Source organism: Triticum aestivum, chromosome 1A (assembly GCF_018294505.1).
Source record: "Triticum aestivum cultivar Chinese Spring chromosome 1A, IWGSC CS RefSeq v2.1, whole genome shotgun sequence".
In the NCBI taxonomy this organism is placed as follows: Eukaryota; Viridiplantae; Streptophyta; class Magnoliopsida; order Poales; family Poaceae; genus Triticum; species Triticum aestivum.
The window spans coordinates 522,070,376-522,097,622 of NC_057794.1; the positions used below are offsets into that span (position 1 = coordinate 522,070,376).

The 27,247-nt window shown below is 44.6% G+C and overlaps 2 protein-coding genes and 1 pseudogene across 4 annotated transcripts; all 3 read right to left on the reverse strand.

Moving 5' to 3' along the window:
- Window positions 1–1,430: 1,430 nt before the first annotated feature.
- Window positions 1,431–8,174, reverse strand: LOC123062597 (translation initiation factor IF-2). Of its 2 annotated transcripts, none has more exons than XM_044486184.1 (7): window positions 7,827–8,174; window positions 7,594–7,684; window positions 6,374–6,440; window positions 5,593–5,909; window positions 3,905–4,939; window positions 3,340–3,489; window positions 1,431–2,268 (listed from the first exon to the last, which is right to left on the reverse strand). In XM_044486184.1, exons 2-7 carry the CDS (start codon window positions 7,639–7,641, stop codon window positions 1,834–1,836), a joined length of 2,052 nt encoding a protein of 683 aa, XP_044342119.1. In that variant the 5' UTR covers window positions 7,642–7,684; window positions 7,827–8,174; the 3' UTR covers window positions 1,431–1,833. The 2 variants fall into 2 exon arrangements, with proteins under 2 accessions (XP_044342119.1, XP_044342114.1); XM_044486179.1 differs by having other exon boundaries at window positions 5,593–5,923.
- Window positions 8,175–14,036: 5,862 nt separating this feature from the next.
- On the reverse strand, window positions 14,037–18,866 carry LOC123062607 (2-oxoglutarate-dependent dioxygenase 11). Of its 2 annotated transcripts, none has more exons than XM_044486197.1 (2): window positions 18,490–18,866; window positions 14,037–14,905 (listed from the first exon to the last, which is right to left on the reverse strand). In XM_044486197.1, the coding sequence occupies exons 1-2, from the start codon at window positions 18,718–18,720 to the stop codon at window positions 14,075–14,077; spliced, it is 1,062 nt and encodes a 353-aa protein (XP_044342132.1). In that variant the 5' UTR covers window positions 18,721–18,866; the 3' UTR covers window positions 14,037–14,074. The 2 variants fall into 2 exon arrangements, with proteins under 2 accessions (XP_044342132.1, XP_044342140.1); XM_044486205.1 differs by lacking the exon at window positions 18,490–18,866 and adding an exon at window positions 17,583–18,451.
- Window positions 18,867–20,692: 1,826 nt separating this feature from the next.
- LOC123042284 (TLC domain-containing protein 4-B-like) lies at window positions 20,693–25,362 on the reverse strand (annotated as a pseudogene).
- Between the last annotated feature and the right edge of the window lie 1,885 nt (window positions 25,363–27,247).

A 27,247-nucleotide genomic window follows, 5' to 3' on the forward strand; every position in this document is an offset into this window, starting at 1 on the left:
AAAAGAGAGTTGCGGGCATAGAGGAAATGTTCGCCTAGTTTATGGTAACATTAGTTGGTCTGGTGGAGTGAATACTGATGTACACCTGCAATTTCTGGGCTGAATCACGCTGTCAGCTACTGGTGTTCTTTATATCCACCTTGTGGCTGAAGCTGCAGGAAGGAATGTTCAGGTAACAGTTAAACTGACGACTCGGACCCTCTATTTTTGCTCTATAAGGCGAAATTGTCATAGTATTTCAACTTTCAACACTGCAGGTTCCAGTACTGCAAATAAGCCACAAGATCCACCGCCCGATACATAGCAATTGTAGCAAAAACATGCCGCCAATCTTTACCTATATAATGCGACATCTACTTGCATTAGCTCTTTTAATTTAATTTATGTTTTGATGTAATTCTGCATGGGAGCACAAAATTATACATACATTAACACAACACGGACATAACATTTTCTGGACTACGAAACCAATGCTCTAAGGTAGCCTTTTCAAGTACTTTTTTAATTTTGGCCGAGATCAAAACATATGACATTTCGTCATGAAATTTTGCACGCAGTTAGAAGACATTAATATGCTGTTAAATTTTCCAAAAAAAAATTCAAATTACTGTTCACCCAGGAGCATGTGAGCTTGAGCTCCATTTTGAATATGTTCGAGCCATGGTATCTATAAGCGGGTAAGCGCTTCATATCTTCCATTAAGGATTGAATATTTGAATCATACTTCAAAATATGCTTGACTCGGTTCATTAGTTTGTCAAACTGGGAACTATCTACCATGGCACAAATAACGAGCGCCTCACTTTTGCCTGAATGGCAAATTCCAGCAATTGTATTGCATGGCGAAGTGATCATTGAACAAACATGATAAACTTATTGTTGTGTTTAAGCCTAAAGTTAGCCTGAAATTATGATTCACTCTTAATCTTTAGACCACACTCTATCCGCTCTAAAATATAATGTGTACACGCTTCTTAACTTTTATCTTAACGGGAAATTTGTTTAAGAATATTTGAACTATGTGAGACACAATCGATATTGATGTGTTCATATCAACAACACTTTACATTGGCATCAATTTTGTACCAAAAAATACACACAATTAACTATCGAAAATATCCACACGAATCTCAATGTAAGATCAATGACATAGTACTTAGATGTGCAATATTTATGACACATCTAGATATGTTTTAGCAAAACTGTTAACTAATAACCTGCCAGACTTGTATCTTTGAAGAAATCTATTTTAGTTGTCCAAGAAATTGGCAATCCTAAACAATGACAATAACACATTTTAGTACCAGTCATGCTTCATCCCAGTAATTACAAATATGCCAATCACTAGTCTAATGATGATTTAGAATCTTAGCTAGAACATTCCGTTGGATCACAACCGATTGAAAAAAAAAACAAGATATTGAATGCAATAAGACAACAGCCGGTTAAATATTAGCTTCTCAAATATGACTTCTAGTTTCAGACGTGCAAAGCATCAATACGATTATATAGTAGTAACATTGAATTGCACCCTTTGGGTCATTTGGGGGCTAGTAATTAGCCATCCTTGTACCTTATGAAAACTGCAAGTATATACAACTCGAGTTTCCTCTCTTAAATTTCACACAGTTCGTCATCACTGAAAGCATCACGATTCTTTTTCTAGGCGTAAAACATAAAGGTAACTTGCATCTAGCCGTCTGCGTGGTGCCAAAATAGTAAGCATGCCAGCCTGGTTTTTATCTCGCTATATCGTCAAAACTTCGGTCAGTTCAAAAAAGTAGCTGAATTCGCAGCAATGCGATCATGCCAGTGACAAACAATTATTCTCAATCAGCACTCTATACGGACTGCGCCGCTTTGTGTCGATACGAACTTGGGCTTCCTGATCACCTGCTCCAAGCACTGGATGGTATCCCCAACCTGGTATTCGTCGCAGTCCTCGATCACCAATCCACAGTCGGTACCCTTGTCGAGCGTGTCAGCATCCTGCTTCTCTCGCTTCAGCGAAGAACACGGACCCTCAAAGACAACGTCTCCGCTTCTCAACAGTCTCATGGTTCCAGTTCTGCTAAAGCGCCCATCGGTTATCCGGCAGCCGGCAATCTTTATGTCTGGCCCTTTTGACTTGCTACGCCCTTTCAGCTCGAATATGTTCAGAACCTCAGCCTCCCCTGAAATTTGGGTTTCAGCAGTCCCTGGTGCCTTCTCCACAATCAGCCTTCCCATTTCCTCGAGGAGATGGTAGATCACCTTGTGCAGCAAAATCTGAAGAGTAGGCATGGTCAAGTCAGCTAAATTCATTTTCCAGTTTCAAAGTTAAAAAGACTAAAAAAAATCAACCAGCGAATTTAGACTCTTAACAATATGTATCATATACTTTCCTTTTGGGGAACATATGTTGTGTACTTGTGGAACATATAGAATGGGACCAGATTTAACTCAGGATACTGAGAACTAGCGATATGAGAACTAAATCGAGTTTATATAGGCAATATTAGAGGGACTTTGGGCAATCTCACTTCCTGTATGACATTCAAAATTGATCAGAGGTTGAGATCAGGATTCTCTTATCATATTTCAAGTCCAGTATTTAACGAGGTCAATATGATGTAGGCCATATCCTCAATTCCCCACACACATAAGAGCTGAATTATGTTTACTCTTCCTAAATTCACTATAACATATCCTAGTGTCTACACAATATAAAGAAACATCAGAAACAAGAGAAAGAGAAGGGACGCGGAGTTTCTGCTCCCGGGCTCATCTGCACCCCCTCTCAGAAAAAAAAATCAAAACAAATGCTAAAAAAATTCAAAAAATTCCAAAATTTTTTGGGTGATAGATAATTTGATGTGTGAGGTCCACTCCAAATTTCAACCCATTTGGACATCTGAGAAGCTCTCGGCAAAAAAGACAAAGTCGGGGTCTGTAAAAATGTTTACTGTTCACACACTGTTCTGACCCGATTTGTCTTTTTTGCCGAGAGCTGCTCAGATGGCCAAATGAGTTGAAATTTTGAGCGGACCTCACGCACCAAATTATCTACCACTCAAAAAAAATTGGAATTTTTTTAATTTTTCTAGTTTTTTTTTTTCCTAAGCGGGAGCAGATGAGCCTGGGCACCGAGTTGGATTTCCGAAAATGTTATCTTAAGTAAGATCTACCCTTTTTGCACGTAACCCAGGTCCCAGAAGGCATATTTACATCCTATACTGAGCATTAAAATATGACATAAAAAATCACAACCAATATCCAAGCCATAGAACTTGATTTCTACCAAAGGTGTACACTTAATCAAAAGCAGTACAGGCACTAGAGCAATAATAAACATGGTACCTTTATGTTGGCTTGTGTTGCTCCTAGAGTAATCGCACTCGGTGGATCACGAACGTTGAAACCAACTATGCATGCTCGGCATGCTTGTGCCAGATCAATGTCATGTTCACTTACAGGGCCGACGCCAACATGAACAACATTCACAAACACCTACAAAGAAGGTACCATAGGCATGACTGAATCTAACAGAAATATCGGCATACTGTAAATAGAACATGGGTGTGTCTAGGGCACATCTAGATGTGCCCTAGTTATTGCACATCTAAGTGAGTGAATCAAGTAGAAAGAAAAAAGTTAGAAAGAAAAAGAAAATATTCACACGAATCTCAACGTAAGATCAATGACATAGGACTTAGATGTGCAATACTTATGGCACATCTAGATGTGCTTTAGCAAAACTGATAGAACATATATCATACCAAACCACTGGAACAAACCTACGTTACGTATGGTCTAAAATGCAGTGTCAGCGATCAGGAATTCAGCACTGCTTGAGTGCTTATATAGTCAAGTTTGTGAGACTACAAAAATAAAAATGAGGCATTCAATGTGGTCAAGAAAATACCTGTGGGCTATTAAGACTTCTTAAGGCATCCGTAACTGCTTGAACACTGCCCTGTACATCAGCTTTCACAATTATGGGCATCTCAACTCTTTCAGGCGTCTCTTCTCCAATTTCTGCCTCCTCTGTCATGTTTTCGTCAATCTTCCGAAGCCTATCTTTCTCCTGTTTCTTCTTCCGCCCTTGACTAAGCATTCTTGCCCTTTCCTCGGAGTCAACAACCACTACATCATCCCCAGCCATTGGGAGGCCCCTCAGCCCCTCAATCTCAACAGGCATGGCGGGTTTTGCAGACTCTGTTACTTTCCCTACCGTGTCTCTCAGTGATCTAATTCTTCCCCACTCTGCACCCACAACAATGTATTGTCCACTGACTAATGTGCCGGACTTAACTATAGTTGTTGCAAGTGGTCCCCTGCCCCTGTCCACCCTTGCCTCCACCACAAAAGCTTGAGCAGGCCCATCTGTTCTGGCTTTCAGGTCCATTATCTCGGCCTGAAGGAGCAAAGCCTCTTCCAATTTATCCAAACCAAGTTTCGATAATGCAGAAATTTCAACAACCTGTACATCACCACCCATATCCTCCAAAAGCAATCCTTCAGAACCAAGCTGAATTCTGACCCTCTCAGGGTCAGCTCCAGATTTGTCACATTTGTTTATGGCGACTACAATTGGAACATTTGCTACTTTTGCATGCGACATAGCTTCAAGTGTTTGAGGCATCACACCATCATCTGCTGCAACCACAAGCACTACAATATCTGTGACAGCTGCACCTCTAGCCCGCATAGCACTAAATGCAGCATGCCCTGGTGTATCAAGAAATGTGAGAGAGGCTCCAGATTGCATCTCAACAACAAAGGCACCTATATGCTGAGTGATCCCACCAGCTTCTTTAGCAGCAACAGATGTTTGCCGCAGGGAATCCAGAAGCGATGTTTTACCATGATCAACATGACCCATAACTGTTACAACAGCAGGCCGTGGTTCAACTGTGCCTTCACCTGTGTGCATTCTTCTGATATTAACACCAAGTTCCTGTGCAAGAAGGATGAAAGATATCGATTAATATCATGATTCATAAGAAATAGAAGCTTTCCTAAAGCTGCATAAATATTTCATGATGACAAAGCTTAGGTGTAAACTGGAGACAATAGTACATATAATTAACAACAACATCAGCGTATGTGAAATTTGAACATGTAAGTTTGCGCCAACATAATATCATCAAAAAAAGTAAGAATTCCATTTTTAGTGAATATATGGTCAGAAAGGGGGGGAAACCTGGGCACAAAATAAGCATAGAAAAAAGATTGCAAACCAAGGCACAATGCACGACTACACTTGCTAAATGGAAGTCAACCAGTGAACACAAGTTGGATCCACCCTTCTCATAATCGACAGCTTGAACTTGCTTAATGAGAGCACTAACAAAATAGCAGAATATGAAGAAATAAAGAATGTGTTTTAGCATCACCATATCACACCTTGCAACAAGATCATTTTGATAGATGAGGTCAAATGCAACATCCAGAGTGATTTATAGCCATTGTCATAATGAGTTATAGTCTCATATGACATGATATACAACAAATAAAGTTATCCTGGTACGACTGGTTACTAAGATGAATATGCTTCAGAGTAGCATACAGAAACATAGAAGTCGCAAAAGGAAGATTATAAATACATACCATACCCACTAGCTCAGCTAGATCGATGGTAATAGAATCGAACTCTGATTCAACCCTTTCGCCAAGATCTGCAAGTATGCTTTGAAGCGCATTGATTTTTGCACCAGATCGTTTAGATAGGTCACGCAATGTCATCCCATCAAAAATTTCAACAATTTTATCTGGCGCTGATTTGGTCAGCTTTGGTTTTGGTGCAATATATGGCGCTTCTACAGGAGGTTGACTGCGAGTTTCCTTTCTCACTCGCTTCTCCCTTTTCGGTGCTTTTAGCCCAACAACATCCTCCTTTTTCTGGTGCCATGCCAACATATACACACCTGCATGAAAATTCCTATAAAGAAGACAGTACTGTCACCTAATATATAAATCCTAAAATCTGCATCAAATAACAATGTACCGATAGTAGCATACCTACAAAACAAGACCTACATTTAACGACTAAAAAATCTGAACAGTCGCTCCAGAAGATGAGATAAACAAAGATAGAGTAGAATTAGAGTATGATAAAAGAACCTAGTGAATGCCTTTCCCAAGCAAGGTCAGATAAGATAAGAGGTAAATACATGACTCCATGCAAAAGTTGCAAGATCATTCAGTGGGGTGCAGGAAATTAACATGGTGTCGAGGTTGGCTTTTCCAAAGAAATATGATTCAGATTCCTTGTGTGAGATAACACTCAAATTCAATTTGATGCACTGAGTGCGTGCCATAGTTTGTTGAATATGTCAATGTAACAAGAGTAGCGATGCCACCTGAATAATAGGAGAGCAGATTGACACACCTGATAGTGGACTGTTTAAAGACTGTACAGTTAGCAGCACCTTGGAGTCCATTGCCATGGACGAACTCTGCAATTGAGAATTAAATACTGATCAAATCACTGAAACATAGACTTATGAGGTATCCAATAAGGAAGAAAGTACTTGCTCTTAGAAAAGTGACCAAAAAGGACTTCATGAAGATTCACTATGCTAAGCTAGAGTCTGAGTCCATTAAGTTCATCGTGTAACATATGAAATACTCTTCTCTAACCAATAGAAATCATAAACCAAGAACCGAGTATAGCCCAGCAATGGGTGAGCGGTGGCGTTAGCGTGAAGGTTCAAATCCTATGGTGTGGATTTAGCCTCGTTTATCATTTCCCGGATGGAATAAAGCTGAGCGTATCACTGCTTCTTAAGATATGCTGAGGGGATTCTTCCTGCACTGTAATCTATTTATTTTTAAATAATAACATAGGAGGTACAGACACTATGGGCCCACTTGGAATGCAGGAGTTGAATACACAGGAATAGGAACAACATGGACGAGATATAGGATCTAAAAACAAAGAAAAATAATATAGAAGGGTGAAAGGAGAAGGAGAAGAAACTGAAGTGTGCGTACTCCCTCCGTTTCTTTTTAGTCTGCATGTAAAATCTGTCTGAAGTCAAACTTCGTAAAGTTTGACCATCTTTATAGGAAAAAATATTAACACTCACAATATAAAATAAAAATCATTAGATGCATCACAAAATTAATTTTCATACTATACATGACCATAGTATTGTAGATGTTCATATTTTTTATTATAAATTTGATCAAACTTTGTGTAGTTTGACTTCAAACAAATCATATATGCAGAGTAAATACATCTTCATCTCACTCAAGCGAGGTGCTACACATAAGTGCCCTCCCCGTGTGAGACAGTACTTGTAACAAACTTTGGAGCAGGATGGTACAGAGGGAACAAAGCAATATCACAAACTCACAACTATAGAGATGATACTATGGCAGAGATGGAGGTGACTTTCCAGAAAATGACAGCAGCAGTCAAGAATTATTCATGTTAATGAAACGATAAGATACTTAGCACGCAAATAGTGATCGTACTAGCAATGCTTGAGGCCTTCCCAGAAAACAATGCTAGAGGCTAGAGCTTAATTTGGCAAAACAATGATTGGACAATTAACAAGCTAAAATGGATCTATGCAATTGCGGTACGACATCAATTGAACTTACGTGATAGCTTTCCCAATGTCCCACTGGCGAAATGCTTCGTTCGACCATGATCTGAGCGGAAGGCCAGATTCAAGAGGCCTGTGTGGACATCCTGCAAATTATGTCTCCAATTGTTAGTCCCGTGCTGCGGAGGCTCCAGCCGTATTTGTTCCATGCGAGGAAATCGAGTATGTTCTAACTGCGCGCTCTAGGAACAGGAAATGCAACAGATTTCAGAGAAGAAGGAGCCCTACCTTTCTTCGCAGCATCCGCCAGGCCATCATCGTGCCCTGGGCAAGAGAGGCGCGGCGTCCGGTGGAGGAATGGCAGAGGAGAGGCGCCGCGTGTGACAGAGGAGCGGTGGCGGCGCGGCCGCGTGACCTAGCGCGCTAGCGCCGCCGGCGGGGTGGGGACCGGGAAGCGCGATGCGAGGAGGCTTGGGGTCAGGGTACCCGGCGGCGGGTCCAGGGAGGAACGGTCGCGGGAGCGGCGGGACGAAGGGGACGAGGAGGCGGGATGACGCGGCGGAGGCGGCCCGGCGGCGGAGGGGCGCGGAGGTGGAGAATTTTCCCAGCAGAGCGACTAGGTCCGGCTCCTTCCTATCGACCCGTCGGACCAGCCGCCCACCGTTGGATTGGGTTGGAGCAGTCTGGTCCGTCGATCAGCCGGTAGAACGTGCCCCTCTGCTGTCAAATGGGTGGCTCCACCGTGAATCTGTAGCAGCAGCAGCTGACTGCTGGCGCAAAATCACAAACACAATTGCATCAGCGCTCTCTCTCTCAATAAAAAAACACAACTGCATCAGCCGAAATGTAAAAAATCACACCGGAAACACAAGCAAATCACCACTAATCTCGGTCTCCAGAGTTTTGTTGGGTCCCTACCGTGAAGCTACTGGTCACCTGCTCGGTCATCCGTGGGTGATGGACCTTGGTCACCGGCGTCGTCCTAGTCGTCGACCGTGCAGAGAAGATTGAGGGGTGGGACCGGTCGCCGAAACCCGCTGTCAGACATGGCTGCCGTCGAGGGTCAAAGACATGGGGAGAGATATGGTTACCATATAGGGAGATGGCGAGGAATGGTACCTTTGGATGAAGGTGGAGGGTTGGGCAAGGAGGCGAGCAGAAATCAAGACGGTGGCGACAGCCTGGCGATCTCTAACCCTAGTTGGTCGCGTGGCAATGGCAGTGCGATGTTGGTTTCGTGTGTGCTTTTTTCGAGACAGAGCTGGTGTCATGCGTTGTCGTGATTGGTTTGCTTGACTGTTTTTTGTACATGGACTCAAACGGTCTCAGCCTGCACCAGACTAAATTATCGTAGGGGCCTGACCCATTCCAATCAAACCAAAGGCATCCAAACACGAAACCACTAGTTAAGAGTTACCCCTTGCAAAGGTCACTCTCATCTTTTCGGACGCCAAAGTTATGAGTTTTTGCATGGAGGTTAGGGCAACAAAGTCTACCTATATCAGATGTTGCTAATCACAGACATATTGCGGAATAAAAGTACTTGCTTGGTATGTGGATGGGGGGCTGACTCATGGAGACATTCTTTGCTTGAGTTTCGTATGGCGCCCTGTGTATGGGGCTTGGTGGATGAGGAGCTTTATGATGATATTCGTAGGTGCACCGAGTCGAATGCCAAAAACTGGATGTTTGAGCTACAGGACATGCTCTCTGAACAAAAATATGCGAACGTGTTAGTGACGCTTTGGGCAATATGGAAGGCAAGGAGTGATGTGATATATGAACAGATTTCTCAGTCGCCTTTCGCCACTAGTGGGTTCATTGCAAGAATCATAGCAGAGCTAGATACGGACGCCGTAAGGACTGATCCCCCCACCCCTCACTTAGTCCAGCCGTCGATACAACGATCAGGATGGATTCCTCCTCCTAACGGGAAGCTTAAAGTAAACATCGATGGTGCTATGTCTGAAAGTTGGAGGAAATATGTTGTTGCTGCAATATATCGTGAAGAGGATGAAACTTTCTTGGAAGCCTCGGTACTGGTCATGGGAGGAAATATGGAGCCTAGAACTGTTGAAGCGGTAGCTTGCAGGGAAGCATTATGCCTTGCGCATGTTATGAGACTGAGTTCACCGGTTATAGCTTTAAAATATGTAGGGGTAGTCAGGATCATTGAAGAAGGAACGTTGGGTGAAAATGTTATGCTCATTAAAAAGATCATAGAGCTAAGGCAAGGAAGAGATGATGTCATTTTTAAGTTTGAAATTAGGAAGTGTAATGGGGATGCCCACGATATTGCAAGGTCTTCTCTCAACCTTAGCATAGGGCGCCATTTATGGCACTTAGAGCCTTTGGACTATGTAGAAATCTACTATCAGTGTTAAATAAAGTTTGTGGGTGTTTTGCTAAAAAAACTTCTCAAACGCAGAGAAGTGGGAGTTTTCTTTTTTTTCGTAGATCCGTTTATTCAAAAAGGTTTATCTTTTGAATCATGTGTCCAAATCCCAAACCATTTTTATCGTTAGATTTCTCACGTTGATATCTTCAAAACTAGATCACATGTTACTAGGTGTTAATAGGTTTCGGGTAACTTTTTCCACGAAAAAACAGGAAAAAAAGGGAGCCAGAAGCATTTTTGTTCCCTTTTCCCTTTTTGAGAAGCATTAAATGTATGCCTTCCTCGCCTTAGAGCACAAGCCAGATAGCCAGTTATAGTAGTATATTTTGTTGAATAGATATTGGAAACAATAACACACAAGTATTGGAGTTCATAGGTATATCTTTTGTGTATAAGTTTTTGATCCATCAATCCAATGAAACTTAATTATGGTATGAGGTCGTTGTATAGATATACCATGTTAGGGTTCAATTAATCTTTGCATGAGGATGATGAGCAAAGCTGAAGACATGGCTATGATACGTGTAGCTTCCGGCATGAAAAAAATAAAATAAAAATTAGAATAATGAAGTTCTATAATGAACAGTGAATTAGTCGCATTGGTATTGCCTTTTTAGAAGAAATAAAATAAAACAATAAAAGAAGATAATAATAAAAATAAACACAAACTTACACAAAAATTGTGTTATTACAAAATATGCAAGAATAAACATATAATAGTGGAATTAACCTTAAAGATGAAGAACATAAAACAAATCAAAATAATGAAGTTTTCTAATGAAGAATGAATTGGTGAATTTAGTATTACCTTTAAGAAGAAAAGATAATGAAAAAACTAAAAAATATATAAATAATGATGTTTTGTAAGAAATAATAAATTAGTGGCATTGGTACTACCCCTTAAGAAGAAAGGAAGTGAAACCAATAAAACAAAATGATGACAAAAGTTACACACAATTTACAAGGAAATTGCACTTTTTTATAATATGCAAGAATAAACATATAATAGATTTTTGCAAAATCAAATAGTTTCCTAAGAATTAATGAATTAGGGGTATTGGTATTATCTTAAAAAGATAGAAAATAAAATTACAATAATGAAGTTTTCAAAGAAATAATGAATTAATGGCGTTGTTATTACTACCTCCGTCCTGGTTTATTAGTCCTCCTTGTATTCATGGCCATATTTTGACCAAGATTTTCACTAATAAAATATAAGTTGTACATAGACAAAATAATATCATCGGAAACTATATTCAAATACGAATCCAACAATATTTTTTTATGACACACATTAACATTTTGTTAGGTAAATTTGTGGTCAAAATTTGACACAAAATACGAAAGGGACCAATAAACCAGGACGGAGGTAATACCTTGTAGGAAGAAATAAAACAAAAAATATAAAATAGTGAAAAACAAATGCACACAATTTACATAGAAAATGTGTTTTTACAATATGCAGGAGTAAACATATCATAGTGGAGTTGTCCTTAATGATGAAAGAAAATAAAATAAAAACAAAAATAAAATTTAAAAATAATGAAGTTTTCTAATATAGAATGAATTGGTGACTTTAGTATTACCTTTTAAGAAGAAAGAAAATAAAAACTAAAACTAAAACAAAATATAATTATTGAAGTTACTAAGGGAAAATGAATTAGTGGCATTTGTATAACCCATTAACAAAAATAAAAAAATAACGACAAAATTTACACACAATTCACATAGAAATTGCCCTCTTTTTGTCATATGCAAAAAATAAACATTTAATAGTGGATTTATTGCAAGAATAAAATCTCCTAAGAAGGAATAAATTAGTGGCATCGCTATTATCTTTTTTTTAGAACGAAGGCTCAAGAAGAGCCCGGCTTTGAATTAACGAAGCCATCAACCGGCCAGGAAATTAAGATACAAGGGTGTTGAACGACAGCTTACAACACAACACACACCACAAGGCACTAAGGAAATCTAAGAATGAAACACAGTCTGAAGTGGAGTCGCCCTACAAGAAGGGAAGCCCAAGGAAGGAGAACAGAACAACATCAAAGGACAGACCAACGCTCAGAGAGCGAGCATGGCGACTACAGCACCAGGAGACAATATGACCACACACCCTCCTTCTCCCTCGACGAAGGGGAACCCTTTCCCCTCGTCCAGGCTGGTGGACGCCGCACCGTCGGCCGAGAGGAGGCACTCACCCTAGAGCTGGGAGGAATGCGGACCGGAGTACACCTTCGTCTGTTGATCACATGAGCACCTCATTGCAAAAGATGTCCTTGTCAGAAGCCAAGCCGCACCCCTTGGACGACCAAACAGAGGGGGTAAACTGCAGAAGAAACCTTGGAGCAGAGGAAGCTGGGAGCCAGAAGGCGGCGAACTGAACCGGAGAGGCCTGTCGGTGCTCCAAACAGGGGAGCTCGCCGGACTGGAGTCACCGGAATCCCAACCCACCAGCCAACCGACACCAACCACACTCATAGCCCACACACCTACGCCTCAGGTTCCCCCAACGCCGCCCCCAAGGAGGACACGACGCAAAACGCCGACGGCGCCGAATCCGGAGGATACTAGACTTTCATCCGGGAACCGAGGGGGGGGGGATGGGGAGAACAGACCTTGTCGATGCCTCCAGGGAGGGGCGCGACGTCCGTGGACGTCGCCATCGGCAGGTCATCCGGGACGGCCTAGGGATTTCTCCCGGTCAGGAGCTCACACCACCGCGCCCGGCCGGTAGTCGGACGGTGACCGGGGTCACCAGCAGCTGGATCCGTCGGCGGCAGAGGCCAGAGGAGGTGGGCGGGCGCCATACTTCAGATCCAGGCACTGGAGGCCGACGGCGCGACCCCGGGCCACAGGAAACTTCTGTTGGAGCCTCGCCGCCCACGCGGCCGAGGAGCCGATCCAGCATCCGCGGGCGCCCCTGGCAAACAAGCGGGACCGCGCCACCACCCGAGGCCGCCGCCCCGGCGCACCAGAGACCCTCCGCCCGAACGACGAAGCAGCCGAGAGCCTCGCCATCGCCCTCCTCGACGGCCGCACGGGCTTGCCCGGCGGTTGCCTCCGACGACGGCGAGGGAAAGGGGATCGATGAGGGTGGCGGCGCGGCGGAACCCTAGTCGCCCTCGTGTCGCCCGCGGGGCGACGCGAGGGGGGGGGGATCGCATCGGTATTATCTTAAAGAAGGATAGAAATAAAATAAAATAATGAAGTTTTCTAAAAAACAATGAATTAGAGACATTGGTGCTACCCTTAGAGAAAAAAGGAAATGAAAGAAAACTTAAAACAAAATCAAAATAATGAAGTTTTCTAAAAAAGAATGAATAAGTGGCATTGGTGTTATCCTTAAAGAAGAAAGGAAATAAAACGAAAAGTAAAACGAAATCAAAATATTGAAGTTTTCTAAGAAAGAATGAATTAGTGGTTTTGGTATTACCCTTTAAAAAGAAAGAAAATAAAACAAAAACTAAAACAATCAAAATAATTAAGTTTATGAAAAAGGAATGAATTAATGATATATTGATATTATCTTTTAAGAAGAAGGAAAATATATTTTTCTAAAAGAAATAATGAGAAAATTGACGCACTATTTAGCCCGAAATTGCGCTTTTTTATAACATATGAAAGAATAAGCATAATATTGATTTTTCGTGTTGGGCACTGTGTCTGTTGGTGATGGCAACTGTGTGTGCTGGTTGTGGATGATGCATGGTTGCTCTTCATGTCAGTGGGTGGTCTGTATTAGTTGTGTAATATGTGTGTTGTTTTGGCAGGGCTGTAGGTTAGGATTTTTCGTCATATGACAGACTTGGTGTCGGGTGTTTCAGATCTTTTCAAGGGTTCAACAACGATGAATGCGGCTCCAGGCGCTGGTTCTTATGGGCATGTGCATGAAGACTTTCCGGTTGTCATCGATAATGTCATGCCGACTCAAGTGATGACAGCGGCGTATCGACGGCTCGTTCTGGCGGCGGTAGTTGTAGTTCGATGGTCTTGAAGTCTTGATGTGATTTTTATTATGTTTAGGGTGCTTTATACTACCGGTGAACTTTGATGATATATCGGAATCATTTTTGAAAGGAAAAAAAACACAATGCCCAACACCAAAAATCAATATCTTGTCTTTCTGGCGTCGTCTTTAGACTTCCTTCTCGTCATGCGTTACACTGATCTGGAGACTATCCACGAACCTCGTCCCTTCAGCCAGTGCCGTGTAATTCCCCTCGAAATACTCAGCATACTCGATAGCTCTGTACCTCGCGTCGCCGAGCCCCGGGAGCGGCCTCACCATGCCGCCGACGCAAGCCTCCTGGAACACCACCGCGGTCGCCCGGCCTCTCTCGGCGTCCGCCAGCACCCTGTGCTCGGGGCTCTTGTATCTGCCGTTGGTGAGGATCTGGAGCATGTCGCCGACGTTGATGACGAGGGCGCCCGGCAGCGAGTCCAGCGGGAACCACCTGCCGTCCCTCCTCACCTGCAGGCCGGGGGTGTCGTCCACGTGCAGCAGCAGCGTCAGGCCGAGGCCGTCGTGGTGCGGCGTGATGCCCAGCACCTTGTCCGGGTGCTGGCACGGAGGGTAGTGATGCAGGGCCACGGTTTGCTTCTTGCCCCGGAAGGCCCCGGCGAGCGCCTCCGGCTCCACCCCGAGGTCGCTCGCCATGAACGCCAGGAGCCGGCTCGTGAGCTTGGACATCTCCAGCGAGTACTTGTCCAGTGAGGACCTAAATGCTGCCGGATCGGCCGGCCAGAACTCCATGCTCCTCTCCTCCATCAGCTGCGTCTTGAGGACCAGGCTCTCTGCCCAGTCCAGCTTCCCGCGGGATGCTCCGAGGAAGTGGTGCCCGAACCCTTCGACCCCGCCGGCCTTGGTGGCCACTGCTTTCTTCTTGTCCAGCGGCAGGCGGAAGAACTGCGTAGTGCTATCTTTCATGTCTTGTGCAACTGATTCCTCAACTCCGTGGTTTGTTAGCTGCAAACGAAGAATACTCTAGTAAATTCGATACACACAGTCCCGTAGACAGATCAACGGAGTATATCATCCAGTGCAGATAGTTTTTGGGCGAGTGAATCGTAAAAAATATCGACACTCCAGGCTAGATTTACAGGAACCATATATTTACGGAATTGTGCCAAAAAGCACTACTCCCTTTGTTCACTTCTGTAAGACGTTTACTGTTTTTTGTCTTAAATGCCTAAAATGTCTTACAAAAGTGAACGGAGGGAGTAATTTTTTTCATAATTTTTTTACAAAAAACACTAGTCACTGGCTTAGACCGTTTTGAGCATGATTATGACAGGTGGGTCCTGCCAGAAGGGATGACGTGGCACAACATAACGGTTCGCAAATAGACAGAATAACAGGGACTGATTTGGAAAAGAGCCTGAGAGGATAAGGTCATCTCCTCAGCTGTGCGCACGAGCTCCCGGCCGGCGAGCTCGGCATGGACGACGGCTCCGCGACGCCCCGCCTCCTTCTCCTTCTCCTCCTCTATTCCCCCGCCCCCATCTTCCTCCCACTTCCCGGCCTCGGCCTCCCCTTGTTGCTCACATGCATCGGCTCCGGCGAGGAGAAGAGGATGCGCGACGGCGGCCCGCGTAGGCGTGAAGAGGAGGCGCGACAACGACGGCCATGGATGAGCTCCGGCCGGAGCTGTGCATCAGCGGGGCAAATCCACTAACGGTGGGCATGGAGGTGCGGTCCATGTCCCTCGACCGTGAGCTCCTCTGCCGGCGGTGCCCTCCCCTATCTCTCCCATCTCTCTCTCTGAGGTCGGTGCCTTCCCCAATCTCTCCCATCTCTCTCTGATGCGTGCCTGATGCTCAAGCCGACGGCGCCGGAGCTCAATCATGGCTGCTCGATGCCCAAGCTGGATCAGCCGGAGCTCATCCATGGCCGCTGATGCTCAAGCCGCCGCTGGAGCTCCGTTGCCTCGCCGTCCTAACCGACACCGCCGCTGGATCCACGCCCTCTTGCCCGTCCCAGACAACGCCGGACCTCCCCTGTGCCCCGCCGCCGGCGTCCACCACCGGGGCGGTGAGAGATGAAGGTCACGATCTCACGGAGAGGACCCGATTGCTTTTTTTTTTCTCAGGGTCCTTTTGCAAAAAAAAATTGTAACGGGATGTAATTGACTTTTGTTTGCCACGTCACCCCTTCTGGTGGGACCCACCTAATAATCGTGCTCAAAACGGCCTAAGCCAGCTACTAGTGTTTTTTTGCAAAAGAATTATAAAAAATTAGTGTTTTTTGGCACAATTCCGTAAATTTGTGGCTCCTGCAAACCTAGAATGAAGTGCTATGTTTTTTGCAATTCACTCGTTTTTGGGCCCCCGCTTTCAGTGCCAAAACTTTGCAAAAATTCAGGGGAAATCCTTCCTTTTGCCCGACTGATTTTCTACCCGAAATCAACCGCCTCAAAGGATCGCCACGTGTCCCCGTGTGGGCGCAGGAATTGCTCAACCTCCTCTGCCTTATCTCATGCAGCGAAGCCCCTCCACTCGTTCTTCTTCCACCCACACGCGTTGACTACATCCTTTTGGACGTCGCCGGCATGTCTTCACACGCTCCTCCGCCACTACTCCCTCGCTCAAGCTGACTTGCGCTGCATGGACTACAACGAGAGCACCGCTGCTACAAAACCACGCTGCAGTGCTTTGAGTGGAGGAAAAACATTTTTACGAGCGCCTCGACACCACTGCGAGCTGACGTTCGCCGGTGCTCGCGGGGGGTGACGGCAGGTGGTGAGATGTCGCGGCGGACGCTGCTGCGAACGAACGGGACTGCAACCAGGGGCTCTCCGGTGCTACCATGGAGCATCCTCCGGCCGCCGTTTGCTGTGACGGAGCATCGTCAGAACGCCAGAGCTTCACGGTGCTGTGATGGAGCATTTGTCGTGAGACCTTTTACGGTACATTAAGATAATATGAGCCGTTTATTTTTGTGCATGAAGGGTTCAGATGAAGTAATACTACACCTGAATATGAGCAGTATTTTTCAGACAGAAGGATAAATTTGGCATGTTCAATTCCGCTGGGGGACATGGCAACCGGCGCCGCTGCTCCCGTACGTCGTTTCCCGGAGAGATGTGCACTGGTACTGGCTAGTACGTAGCAGATCAACTGAGCAGCTAGCTTCGTACGTGAGTTCATCAAGGATTCCTGGAGATCAATTTGTATGTTTGTCTGTATCTCGACTATTCCACCTGCCAGGTTGCTTTGGGAGATCAGCTTGTACGTTTGTGTGTGTCTCTCGATCAAAAGCATCGGCAAATCAAGTCGTACAAGTATATGCCGGAAGGTATTTCGTGTATGGGGTTGTGCTAACAGAGATTGATGCACCAGGAGGGCTGAGCGAGACGCGAGCAGTCGAGCACGCCATGGTTAATCTCGCAGGGCTCCTCGAGGCGACATGCCATCTTGCCGTCGTGTTGGTGCTCCTTGTATCATGGGAGGTTGGTAGAGGGAGGCAGCTGCCTGATGGAGGCGGGCAGGCCGCGTCAGGATTTCGGCGAGGTCGCTCCAGTGCGTGGCGTTGTGAAACGACCAAGGGAAATTACATATCTGTCCTTCAGTTAAATTTAAAACTGCAGCATAATAACCGTTGGATCGACTTAATACTACCCACTAATTTCGGTAGTATGATGTACCGTAAAAAATCTCGTCGTCGGGGGCAGCCGGAACATCGCCGTTGCAGGGATGGAGCTTTGCAGAGCATCACCGGAGCATCATCGAGGCCGCCGGAACACCATCATTGCTGCAATGAAGCATCTCCGAGCAGTCAGAGCATCGTCGCTGCTACAACAAAGCATCAGCGGTGTTGTGTTGGAGCATTGCCGGGCCGTCGGAGTATCGTCGGTGTTGCAACGAAGCAGCACTGGTGTTGTGTTCGAGCATTGCTTGGCCGTCGGAGCATCGCCGGTGCTGCAACAAAGCATCACCGTTGTTGTGTTGGAGCATTGCCGGGCCGCCGGAGCATCGCAGGTTCTGCAACGAAGCATCACCGGTGTTGTGTTGGAGCATTGCTGGGCCGACGGAGCATCGCTGGTGCTGCAACGAAGCATCACCGGTGTTATGTTGGAGCATTGCCGAGCCGCCGGAGCATCGCCGGTGCTGCAACGAAGCATCACCGGTGTTGTGTTCCAGCATTGCCGGCCGCTGGAGCATCGCCGGTACTGCAACGAAGCATCACCGGTATTGTGTTGGAGCATTGTCGGGCTGCCGGAACATCGCCGGTGCTTCAATGGATGGTTGCAGCAGCGTCGTTGTCGCAACCTGGCGCTGCACCTGTGGCCGTGCATGGCGACCTCGTGGGCGGTTTCCCGTGAGATGACCTGTGAGTCTGTGACGGGGCTGCCGCAACCTGGAGAAACGAGGATGCTGTGCAGATAGCCGATAGCTAGCTGGTCTAGAGATCAAACGGCCCAAGTCAAACCAAATCAACGGCTGACAAGGCGGTTTATAAATCCCTAACATCAGCCGGTTTACTAGCTACTAGGAGCATGCCAAAATATTTGCATTTTCGTCAAATTAAACTTCGAAATAGGGATGTCTGACCTGGAAGAAGCCCCAGTCTCGACACGCAGAGCCGAGCTTGGCCGTCTCCGCCTCCGAGGAGTCCGGGTCGAGCAGCCTCGCCATGTCTACCAGCGGCACCTCGTAGTTCTCGTCGTCGCCCACGACGACCCCGTCCCCGACCTCGTCCGGCCGGGCATACCTGTCGGGGAGCACAGTGGAGTCCGCGACCTCGGCCCTGCTGAGGACGACCTCGTCGACGACGCGCTCCATCGGTCCTCCCTTGCTCGTCACCCACTGCAGAAATGCTGAACTGCGCTGTACTACTCTCCTGCGTTTAGGTAGGTGCTGTGCTGGGTTAGTTGCGCGCTCTGATCAGACTCCAGTACGCCAGCTGATAATGAGTTGTGATGTTGGTTCGATGGTGGGACGTCCGCATGTGCATGTCAATAATGTATCCATGTTTCAGCTCCACTTTAACACATGCAGACAAGAAGTAGATCATCAGAGCAGTTGTCCGTTTAACTCATCCAAACAAGAAGTGGGTCATGGGAGCAGTCGTTGATGTCCCATATACTACCTTCAATCATCAAAGAGTAAATAAAAGAGAGAGCCCCTACATAATGATGGTTTTCACCGGAAGAAGACTACATTTCCGGTGCGAGTTGTACAATGTTTTCCCTTTCCTGAATAAAGTCACATGTTTGCGTGTCTCTGGAAGAGTTGACGATGTCTTGGCGTTGTCCATGACGTTTGGGAAACACGTGCGCTTCACGTTCGTGGAAAAGAATAGCACCGTGGGACGTAACAAAAGAAACGAACAGACAAAAATAGTTGTACCGCCGTTGCCAGGGATCGAACCCGGGTCACCCGCGTGACAGGCGGGAATACTTACCACCATACTACAACGACTTGCTTGTGCTTGCATCGAACTGAAGCTAACTTGACTGTTATAAACTAGCTCCCTCAGGCCCCACCAAGCAGCTAAGCACGCTGGCTCTGTTCTTGCCTTCACTAGTAGATTCCGCCACAGACAAAGTCCCCCTTGTTTTCTAGCAGCACCGTGCTCCACGTGATCTGTGCCTTCTCCTTCATGAACTCCCCCATCATCAGAGAAATCTTTCTCGTCCGCACGCCGGGGACCAGTACACCACCACCGTAATAACCCTTTTTTTTTCAGATTCCGCAATATAACCCTACTCATGAACGCCAGGGACCGAGCACCCTGAGTTGTGGGAGCTATGGACGTCTACGCAGAGCTAAGCCAGACTCTCGGGATGTGGAGAAGAAGGTTGGACTTGGAGTTGGCCTAGAGATGCCATGCTCACTGCCACATACCAAGCGCTAGTAATCATATTATTAAGATACTGAAAATGGAGGCAGAGATTAACGATTACGGTGTTCTTGCCAGAGAGCTCCATTCTATATATGTCCTACACAGATCACATAATCTAAGCTTTTCAAGGTAGAATGGGCACTTTGTAGGCATCTGATTAGCTGGTATATACTCCCTCTATAACAAAATACTCCCTCCGTCCTGAATTACTTGTCTTGCATTTGTCTACATAGGAATGTATCTAGACACGTTTTAGTGTTAAAGCTACGACAAAATTTTGAGGGCAGAGGTAATACAAGACATGTTTGAAGTTCAAAATTAAAAAACATCTTATATCTAGTTGCAGAGATCGTACCTTGGAGGAATCTCGGTATTTTGATTCACCTACAACATCCTTCACCCAATCTGCCTTAGTAAAGACAAAGCAAAGCCAATCGAGCTTGTTGAGTGTGCTAAAAATTTGTTTATACTGGGCCTCCAGCTCTTCTTTCTTTTATTCATCCTTTGCATGTTGGAACCCACAAATGATCCTCAAAGCACTGCCAAACCTAATAGCCTGAGTTTGCACCAATTCTAACTTATCGTTTTGAAGGCAGACTGTCTAGACCACTAGGGATCTCCGGAACTGATAGAAAATGACAAAAATATGCAACTCAAACACAGAAATTGCTCAAAAGATACAAGCACATATACACAACTAAAAGATTTAACATACAAATAAGTAAACGCAGCTGTAACCAGACATATATACAAATTGAGCACTAGGAAAGGTTGGATAGTCAAACACCGAAACATGACAGCCGAGCTGGAGCTATGGTAGTAACTACTCGGAAGCTATATGCAGATGTAATCAGATCTACAGATGATCGGATGGTGGTTGTATGTTAAATCATGAATATACTCATTCCACTACTCAGTATGCCTCTTGGCTATCGTCTCCTTGAGACCTTTTACGATCTTGGAGAACCAAAGCACATTCATCAGAAAGATTATGCAAGGCGCAATAAATACTAGAAAATAGCCAAAGGGGTTCATCTTCTTAATCTATCAATGAACAAGTATAACTTGGAATTATGTGTGCAGTACCTGTGGTGTATAGTGAACTCGGTTGAATCGTAGTGTACCTGATCATAATGTACAAACATGTGATGGAACAAGTACATGAACAGAATTATCCTTGCAACCTTCATGAAGACATTTGTTTCGAGATTAGGAACCAATTGGTGGTAATAAAAATATATAATATTTGTTTTTTAGACATACACATCATAATACTAATTTAGCAAATAGATTTGAGTAAATCTAAGTGTTTGCATCACTGGTCGTGTTACGGTTGTAAATTTGATAAATTTATCTCAAGTCCCCCAGGAGTTACAAAGGCCACGTTTGCCTTACAAACAATCCAATACTTATATGACCTATCAAAACTTATGTGATGTATGCTACCAATTTGAAAAAGGTGAAATTCAGAAGATCCAACGGATAATTATTCCCTTTGTGGTGTGCAACAGAAAATTCCAGTTTCTAATGTAGGACAAAAAGACTTATGTATCAGTAATATACCCTCGAAGCCAGCCACTTGTCAGATTCAAAGTAGTCAACAGTCAACACAACTACACCGCGTTGTGAATCAGAAAATTGTAGGACTACTGCAGTCAACAATCTTGGATGCGGTTATACAAATTCAATGTTTTCCTAGACATGTATATGATGTGTCATTATAAGTGAATAGTGTCTTGTGCTTATCAGACAAGCAAGAACAATTACAAATAAATGTCATTCATAGCAACTAGTGTCGTGTGCTTACCAGCCAAGTAACAACCATTGCAACTCCGTTAACAAGTAAGCTTTGGAGTTTTTCATTCCAGCAACATCAAGGAACGTTGATGAGATCAGGAGACATAATATCAGTTTAGACGGATTGAAGTATGACAATATATAAACAACAATTGTGTAATTTGTTCACATATCCAAGTTACCATCTTAGACCGATTCCTCGTTGTAGTCTCACTGATGAGACCCATGTATATGTATACATGTGCTTCCCCAGAAAGCATAGCGTACATTGTAGACATAAGTGACAACATGTGGTGGATAACCTAACAAGTAAACAATAGAGACAGAAAAGACAGTTTAGAAGAGTCAAACGAGAGTAGTAGGCAAGATTAGTCAGTTCAAAATGCTAAACAGGATGTAGAGAAGGGAAGGCATGGCAAAAACATATTTACTAACATACTCCATTCCACCAAGGGCAGGGTAAAGCCAATATGTCATGGCATATATGTAATGAAATACCCAATAGAGACCTGGCAAACATGAGATTCAGCTCACAACGAGGCACGGGGAAGACACATGTGCCAAAGAAAAGCTTTTTGTGCATTCTCTCAAGAAAAGTAAATGAAGTAATAGCATACAGATACCCCTAACGTAAAACTGGAGAGGCTTGAACTTCTAACCGTTACTGGTCCATCCTGCTGGTCAGAAAACAAACCCAGGAAGAACACTAGGTATACTGACATAACTGTAATGAATATTGCATGGACATTGGACATGCCCCTAGATCCCGCAAAAAAAGTGAACATGCCCCTAGAACATAAAAGAGTCATAAAAATTATGCATAACAAAGGAGGGAGTTAGATATTACTCCCTCCATCCCATAATATAAGAGCGTTTTTATATTATGGGACGGAGGGAGTAAGTTGTAAAATTAATCTCACCTGTTGTTCCATTAGATCTTTTGCATCTTGTTAAGAGAAGCATAACCTTTGAAGTTAAATGAACCGATAATGCGCGTGAAATCATAGGCCTGAGCTAGCAAACACAAATAGTGTTATGTGATAGTACATAAACTGTTACAATGATTTGAGTTCAGGTATGATAGATGTACTTAGGACTGTGATATTTGTCAACTGTGTGGCAGATTGCAAAACTACCACACGACCCCCTCCTCTCGAACGAATCACTCCCTTCGATCCTACCTCCTCTCGCGGGCTCCTCTTGATTCTGGGCTGCCAGCCTTTGATCCCACCTCCCCTCGAACAAAGCAACTCTTAGTTTGCGGGGTCCACCCGATTTTTTGGGCAGTCAGCTGTTTAAAAATAGGCGAAAAAATGGAACAAATGGGGATCGAACCTACACTGTCACATATACATAATGTAATGACATCCAGCTGTGCTAGCCACCTTTATTGATTAGGTTCAATCTACATGCCAGATGTATCTACTTGAGACGAGATTAAACAAAAAAAAAGACAACCAACAGTAACTGAAAATCCAAAACACCAGCCTCATTTGGTTGGGTTTTAGGACTATGCATTCTAGTTTCATCTTTTTTTTTCTGCATGTTACATATCGATTCACACGGTTCACAAACCCGGAAGTCCCCTTCCTCCTTTTCAGATGCAAATTACCACGGTGTTTGCACTTAAGTTATCAGAAATGAGGGGCATATATTACCATACTATTTACATAGAAATTATCGGGGTATATTCGTAAACAATGTTTTCCCTTTGTCAAATGTTACTGTGGTGACTGTTACCGCAGTGTTTGCACTAAATTGTCAGATATGTGGTTCGTATATTACCGTGCTATTTTCACATAAATTACCGGGGTACAGTTTTCAGTAACTTTTTCCCCTTTGGACAAAGTTACCGCGATGCTTGTACATAAACTATCCACTATGCGGTTTCTTATATTACCGTGTCATTTTCACATAAGTACCGGGGTATGGTTTTTCAATAACTTTTTTCCTTTGGTCAAAGTTACCGTAGTGTTTGTACATAAATAATCGGGTACGTATATTACTGTGCTATTTTCACATAAACTATGGGAATATTTTTCACCAACTTTGTTTTTCTTTGGTCAAAGTTACCATGGTGTCTGTATGTAAGTCATCGGGAATGCGGTGTTGTTTATCACATAAGTTACCGGGGGTGTATATTTTTCAACAACATTTTCCCCTTCGATCAAAACTATCGCGGTGTTTGTAATAAGTTAACGGGTATGCAGATAATATGGTACTGTGCTATTTTCACATAAGTTACCGGGGTATATTTTTAACAACTTTTTTTTCATTTGGTCAAAGTTACCGTGTTATTTGTGTCTAAATTATCACGTCTGCAGTGAATACATTATCATGCTATTTGCACAGAAGTTATTGGAGGAGGGTATGTTTTTTCAACATTTTTACCCGAGTCAAAAGTTACCGTGTTATCTGTATATGAGTTATCAGCTTTATTGTGTGTATATTACCATGTTATTTTACACATGAGTTATTGGGGTATATTTTTCAATAAATTTTTTCTTGGTTCAAATTACTGTGGTGCTTGTATGTAATTTATCAGGTTATGGTGTGTATATTATTATGCTATTTGCAAAGAAGTTACAGAGGCATGTTTACAATAACTAATTTCCCCCGGTTCAAAAGTTACCACATTGTTTGATCATGAGTGATGTACACAAAAATTACCACGCTAATTTGGCTAAAAAGACCTGCTACTCTATTCTGCTCCCTCCCGATTATTTTTCATGAATACAAGTTCCCTGTTACCCTTGATCAGATCTTTCGCTTCAAATGGGTAAATGTTTTGTAATAGTTCTAAATAAATGTATTTTAGAATAAGCTTAATCAGCATGAACATTAATTAGTGTTGCAGGACACACTCTCTATTGAAGCTCTTCCACATGAACTAAGCAAAATATACTGCTCACAGATGAGATGTAAAAGGTCAACAAAAGAGGTGACTCATATCTCATAATTCATACTTGAATATAGGCTCTGAAAAGAAGCCCCAAAAATTCGTTCAAGAAAATTCCAAATGCTAATCACTAACACAAAAATGTGAGAATCCTCAAAACCCAGTGACCAACTCATGTGCCCAAAGATTATAGATCATGGTAAACCTGATCCTGACCCCAACAAAATGGGGGAAAAGGAAGCCAAAAATCTGCCGATCAGTTTCTTTTGGTTATTGCTCGTCCACCTATCTGAGTATAACTTCTTGCTCGTCAGCATACTGATCCACTTGCTTCTTCTATCCTAGGTGATGTTAACAATTAAACTGAAGCAAGGCATGGGGAATTTGTTAAAAAAAACATGCAAATATTTTTGCTTTGTTTTTTCCACCAAGTTTGCCTAAAATGTACTTCCTCCGTCCGGAAATACTTGTCCAAGAGATAGATGCATCTAGACGTATTTTAGTTCTAGTTACATCATTTTTATCCATTTCAAAGACAAGTATTTCCGAACGGAGGTAGTAGTAAGTACTACTTGTATACTAACCATGTCTTCATCTCAATGAACCGTCTTGCAAAAAATAGAATTGTTCATTCAATCATCATCATCACCTTGCGGGATTCATCACGAGTGGTTAGTAGGCGCTGCTGGAACCAGCCACAGAACTAGTTCAGTAAGGTAAACTGAACCAAGGAGAACACACCATATTCACAGACGAATTCAATAGCAACAGTGGAGTGACGACGTTGTGTGCAGGAGCTGGTGGCTCGGGGCGTGAGTCCGTGGAGGCCATGGAGGCTCTCGTCGGCGGAGGTCTGTGGCTGCTTCGGGTATAGGAGCGACATGCCGCTGCCGATGGCCAGCGAGTAGGGCTGCTTCTGCGGCTCTGGCGCGTGCCTGGGCCCAACGCCCGTCCGCCGCTGAAGTGCTCCTTTTTCAGAATTGGATCAGCACGTGCGTCTGCAGCAGAAGCGCTTCTGTTCATGGTCCCCTATGTTGGATTATGGATGGGCTTAGGCCTATATAAGACACTAATCCCTAGTTAATTTTGAGGCCCATGCATGAGATGGCAGGTGGTGGGAAGTTTAGTCTCACCTTGTTAGTTGAGGAGAGTTGAGACCTCTTTATAAGGGCTGCTCTACCACTTGTCATTGGGAGCTTGGGAAGAGGAGTGATACACGCGCGCTCCTCCTCCGCCGCCGCCCGCCTTGCCGCACGCGCGCACACTATGGGAATGAGCCGAAGCTTATTTTTGCCGCTCAGGAATGAATTAATTAATCAGGGATTAATTAACGAGTCGCTAACATGTGGGCCACTGGCCAAGACGTTGGACTGTGGGCTGACTTGCGTTGCCGGGATTCGTCGACTCCCTTGCCGGGGCGCGACCCTTGCCGGGACCCGCATATTCGTCGACTCCCTTGCCGGGAGTGCAACCCTTGCTGGGAACAACGACTCCCTTGCCGGGAGTGGGCTGACTCGGTCGTGGGCCTCGGCAAGGCCCACGACTTTCTTCCTTACGGACTATATAAGAAGGCTCTGCCCAGTGAAATAACCTAGTTCGGTTCACTCACTCCCTCTCGCGTGACCTAGCCGTCATCTACTGTTCCTCACTCCGTGCTGCCTCCGGCGATCCCATCCCGACGACTGCGTGCACGGCTGCTCGGGAGAGCAGGTGCCTCCAGAACCCTGTCGTTCGAGATCCTGCCCGAGAGAACAGCAATAAGGTTTTTGGGGAGCGTCTCGACGCGACTGCTCCCGATCCGTCCCCAACTATGTTCGCCTCTGCTTCCACTACTTCCTCTGCAACGACACCATGGCCGACGATGCCGCCGCTAAGAAGAAGGCCACGGACGACGCCGAGGCTGCTGCTGTAGCCGCCGTGTTGGCCTGGCCAACCGGAGGGTATGATCTGTTCATCCCTCGTTTACTCGTACTTATGCTAGCCGTATATGTGCTGCTCATAGAAGGTTCGATTCTATGTTCTGTACGTGCTAGTATGCTTAGGTATCGCTATGAGATGCATACCTTTTATGCCATGCTTACTGTTTACTCGTGGATAAGGCTAATCGGAAAAGTGCTAATATTTCCAACAATCCCAAAACCTTATTTTAGGCACTTTTCGATTCAAGGCTTTGCTGCTACTGTGAAACCGAAATTTTTTATCGGGACGCATTTTAAGCGTTGGCAGACTAGGACCACCTTGTGGCTCACAGCGATGAACATGTTCTGGGTTGGTGGTGTGTCCCTCACAGAAACGATTGCTCCTGAACAGGAGAAGGCGTTTAGGGAGGCAACCACAATCTTTCTGGGAGCAGTTCTGAGTGTGAAGACAAGTTGGTTGACGCCTATATTCATATGGGCGTTGCCAAAAACTTGTGGGATGCGCTCGAAGTCAAATTTGGCGCAACTGATGCTGGCAGTGAGTTGTATGCCATGGAGCAGTTCCATGATTACAGGATGGTTGATAACCGTTCTGTATTGGACCAGGCTCATGAGATACAGTGCATTGCTAAGGAGCTGGAGCTGCTGAAGTGTGAGTTGCCGGACAAGTTTGTCGCGGGTTGCATCATTGCAAAACTCCCTCCTAGTTGGAGGAACTTTGCTACTTCTCTCAAGCACCTGAGACATGAATTCTCTGTTGAGGATGGCATTGGTCATCTTAGTATTGAGCAGAACTCGAGAGCAAAGGACTCACACGTGAAAGGGGCAGAGGGTTCTTCTAGCGCCAAT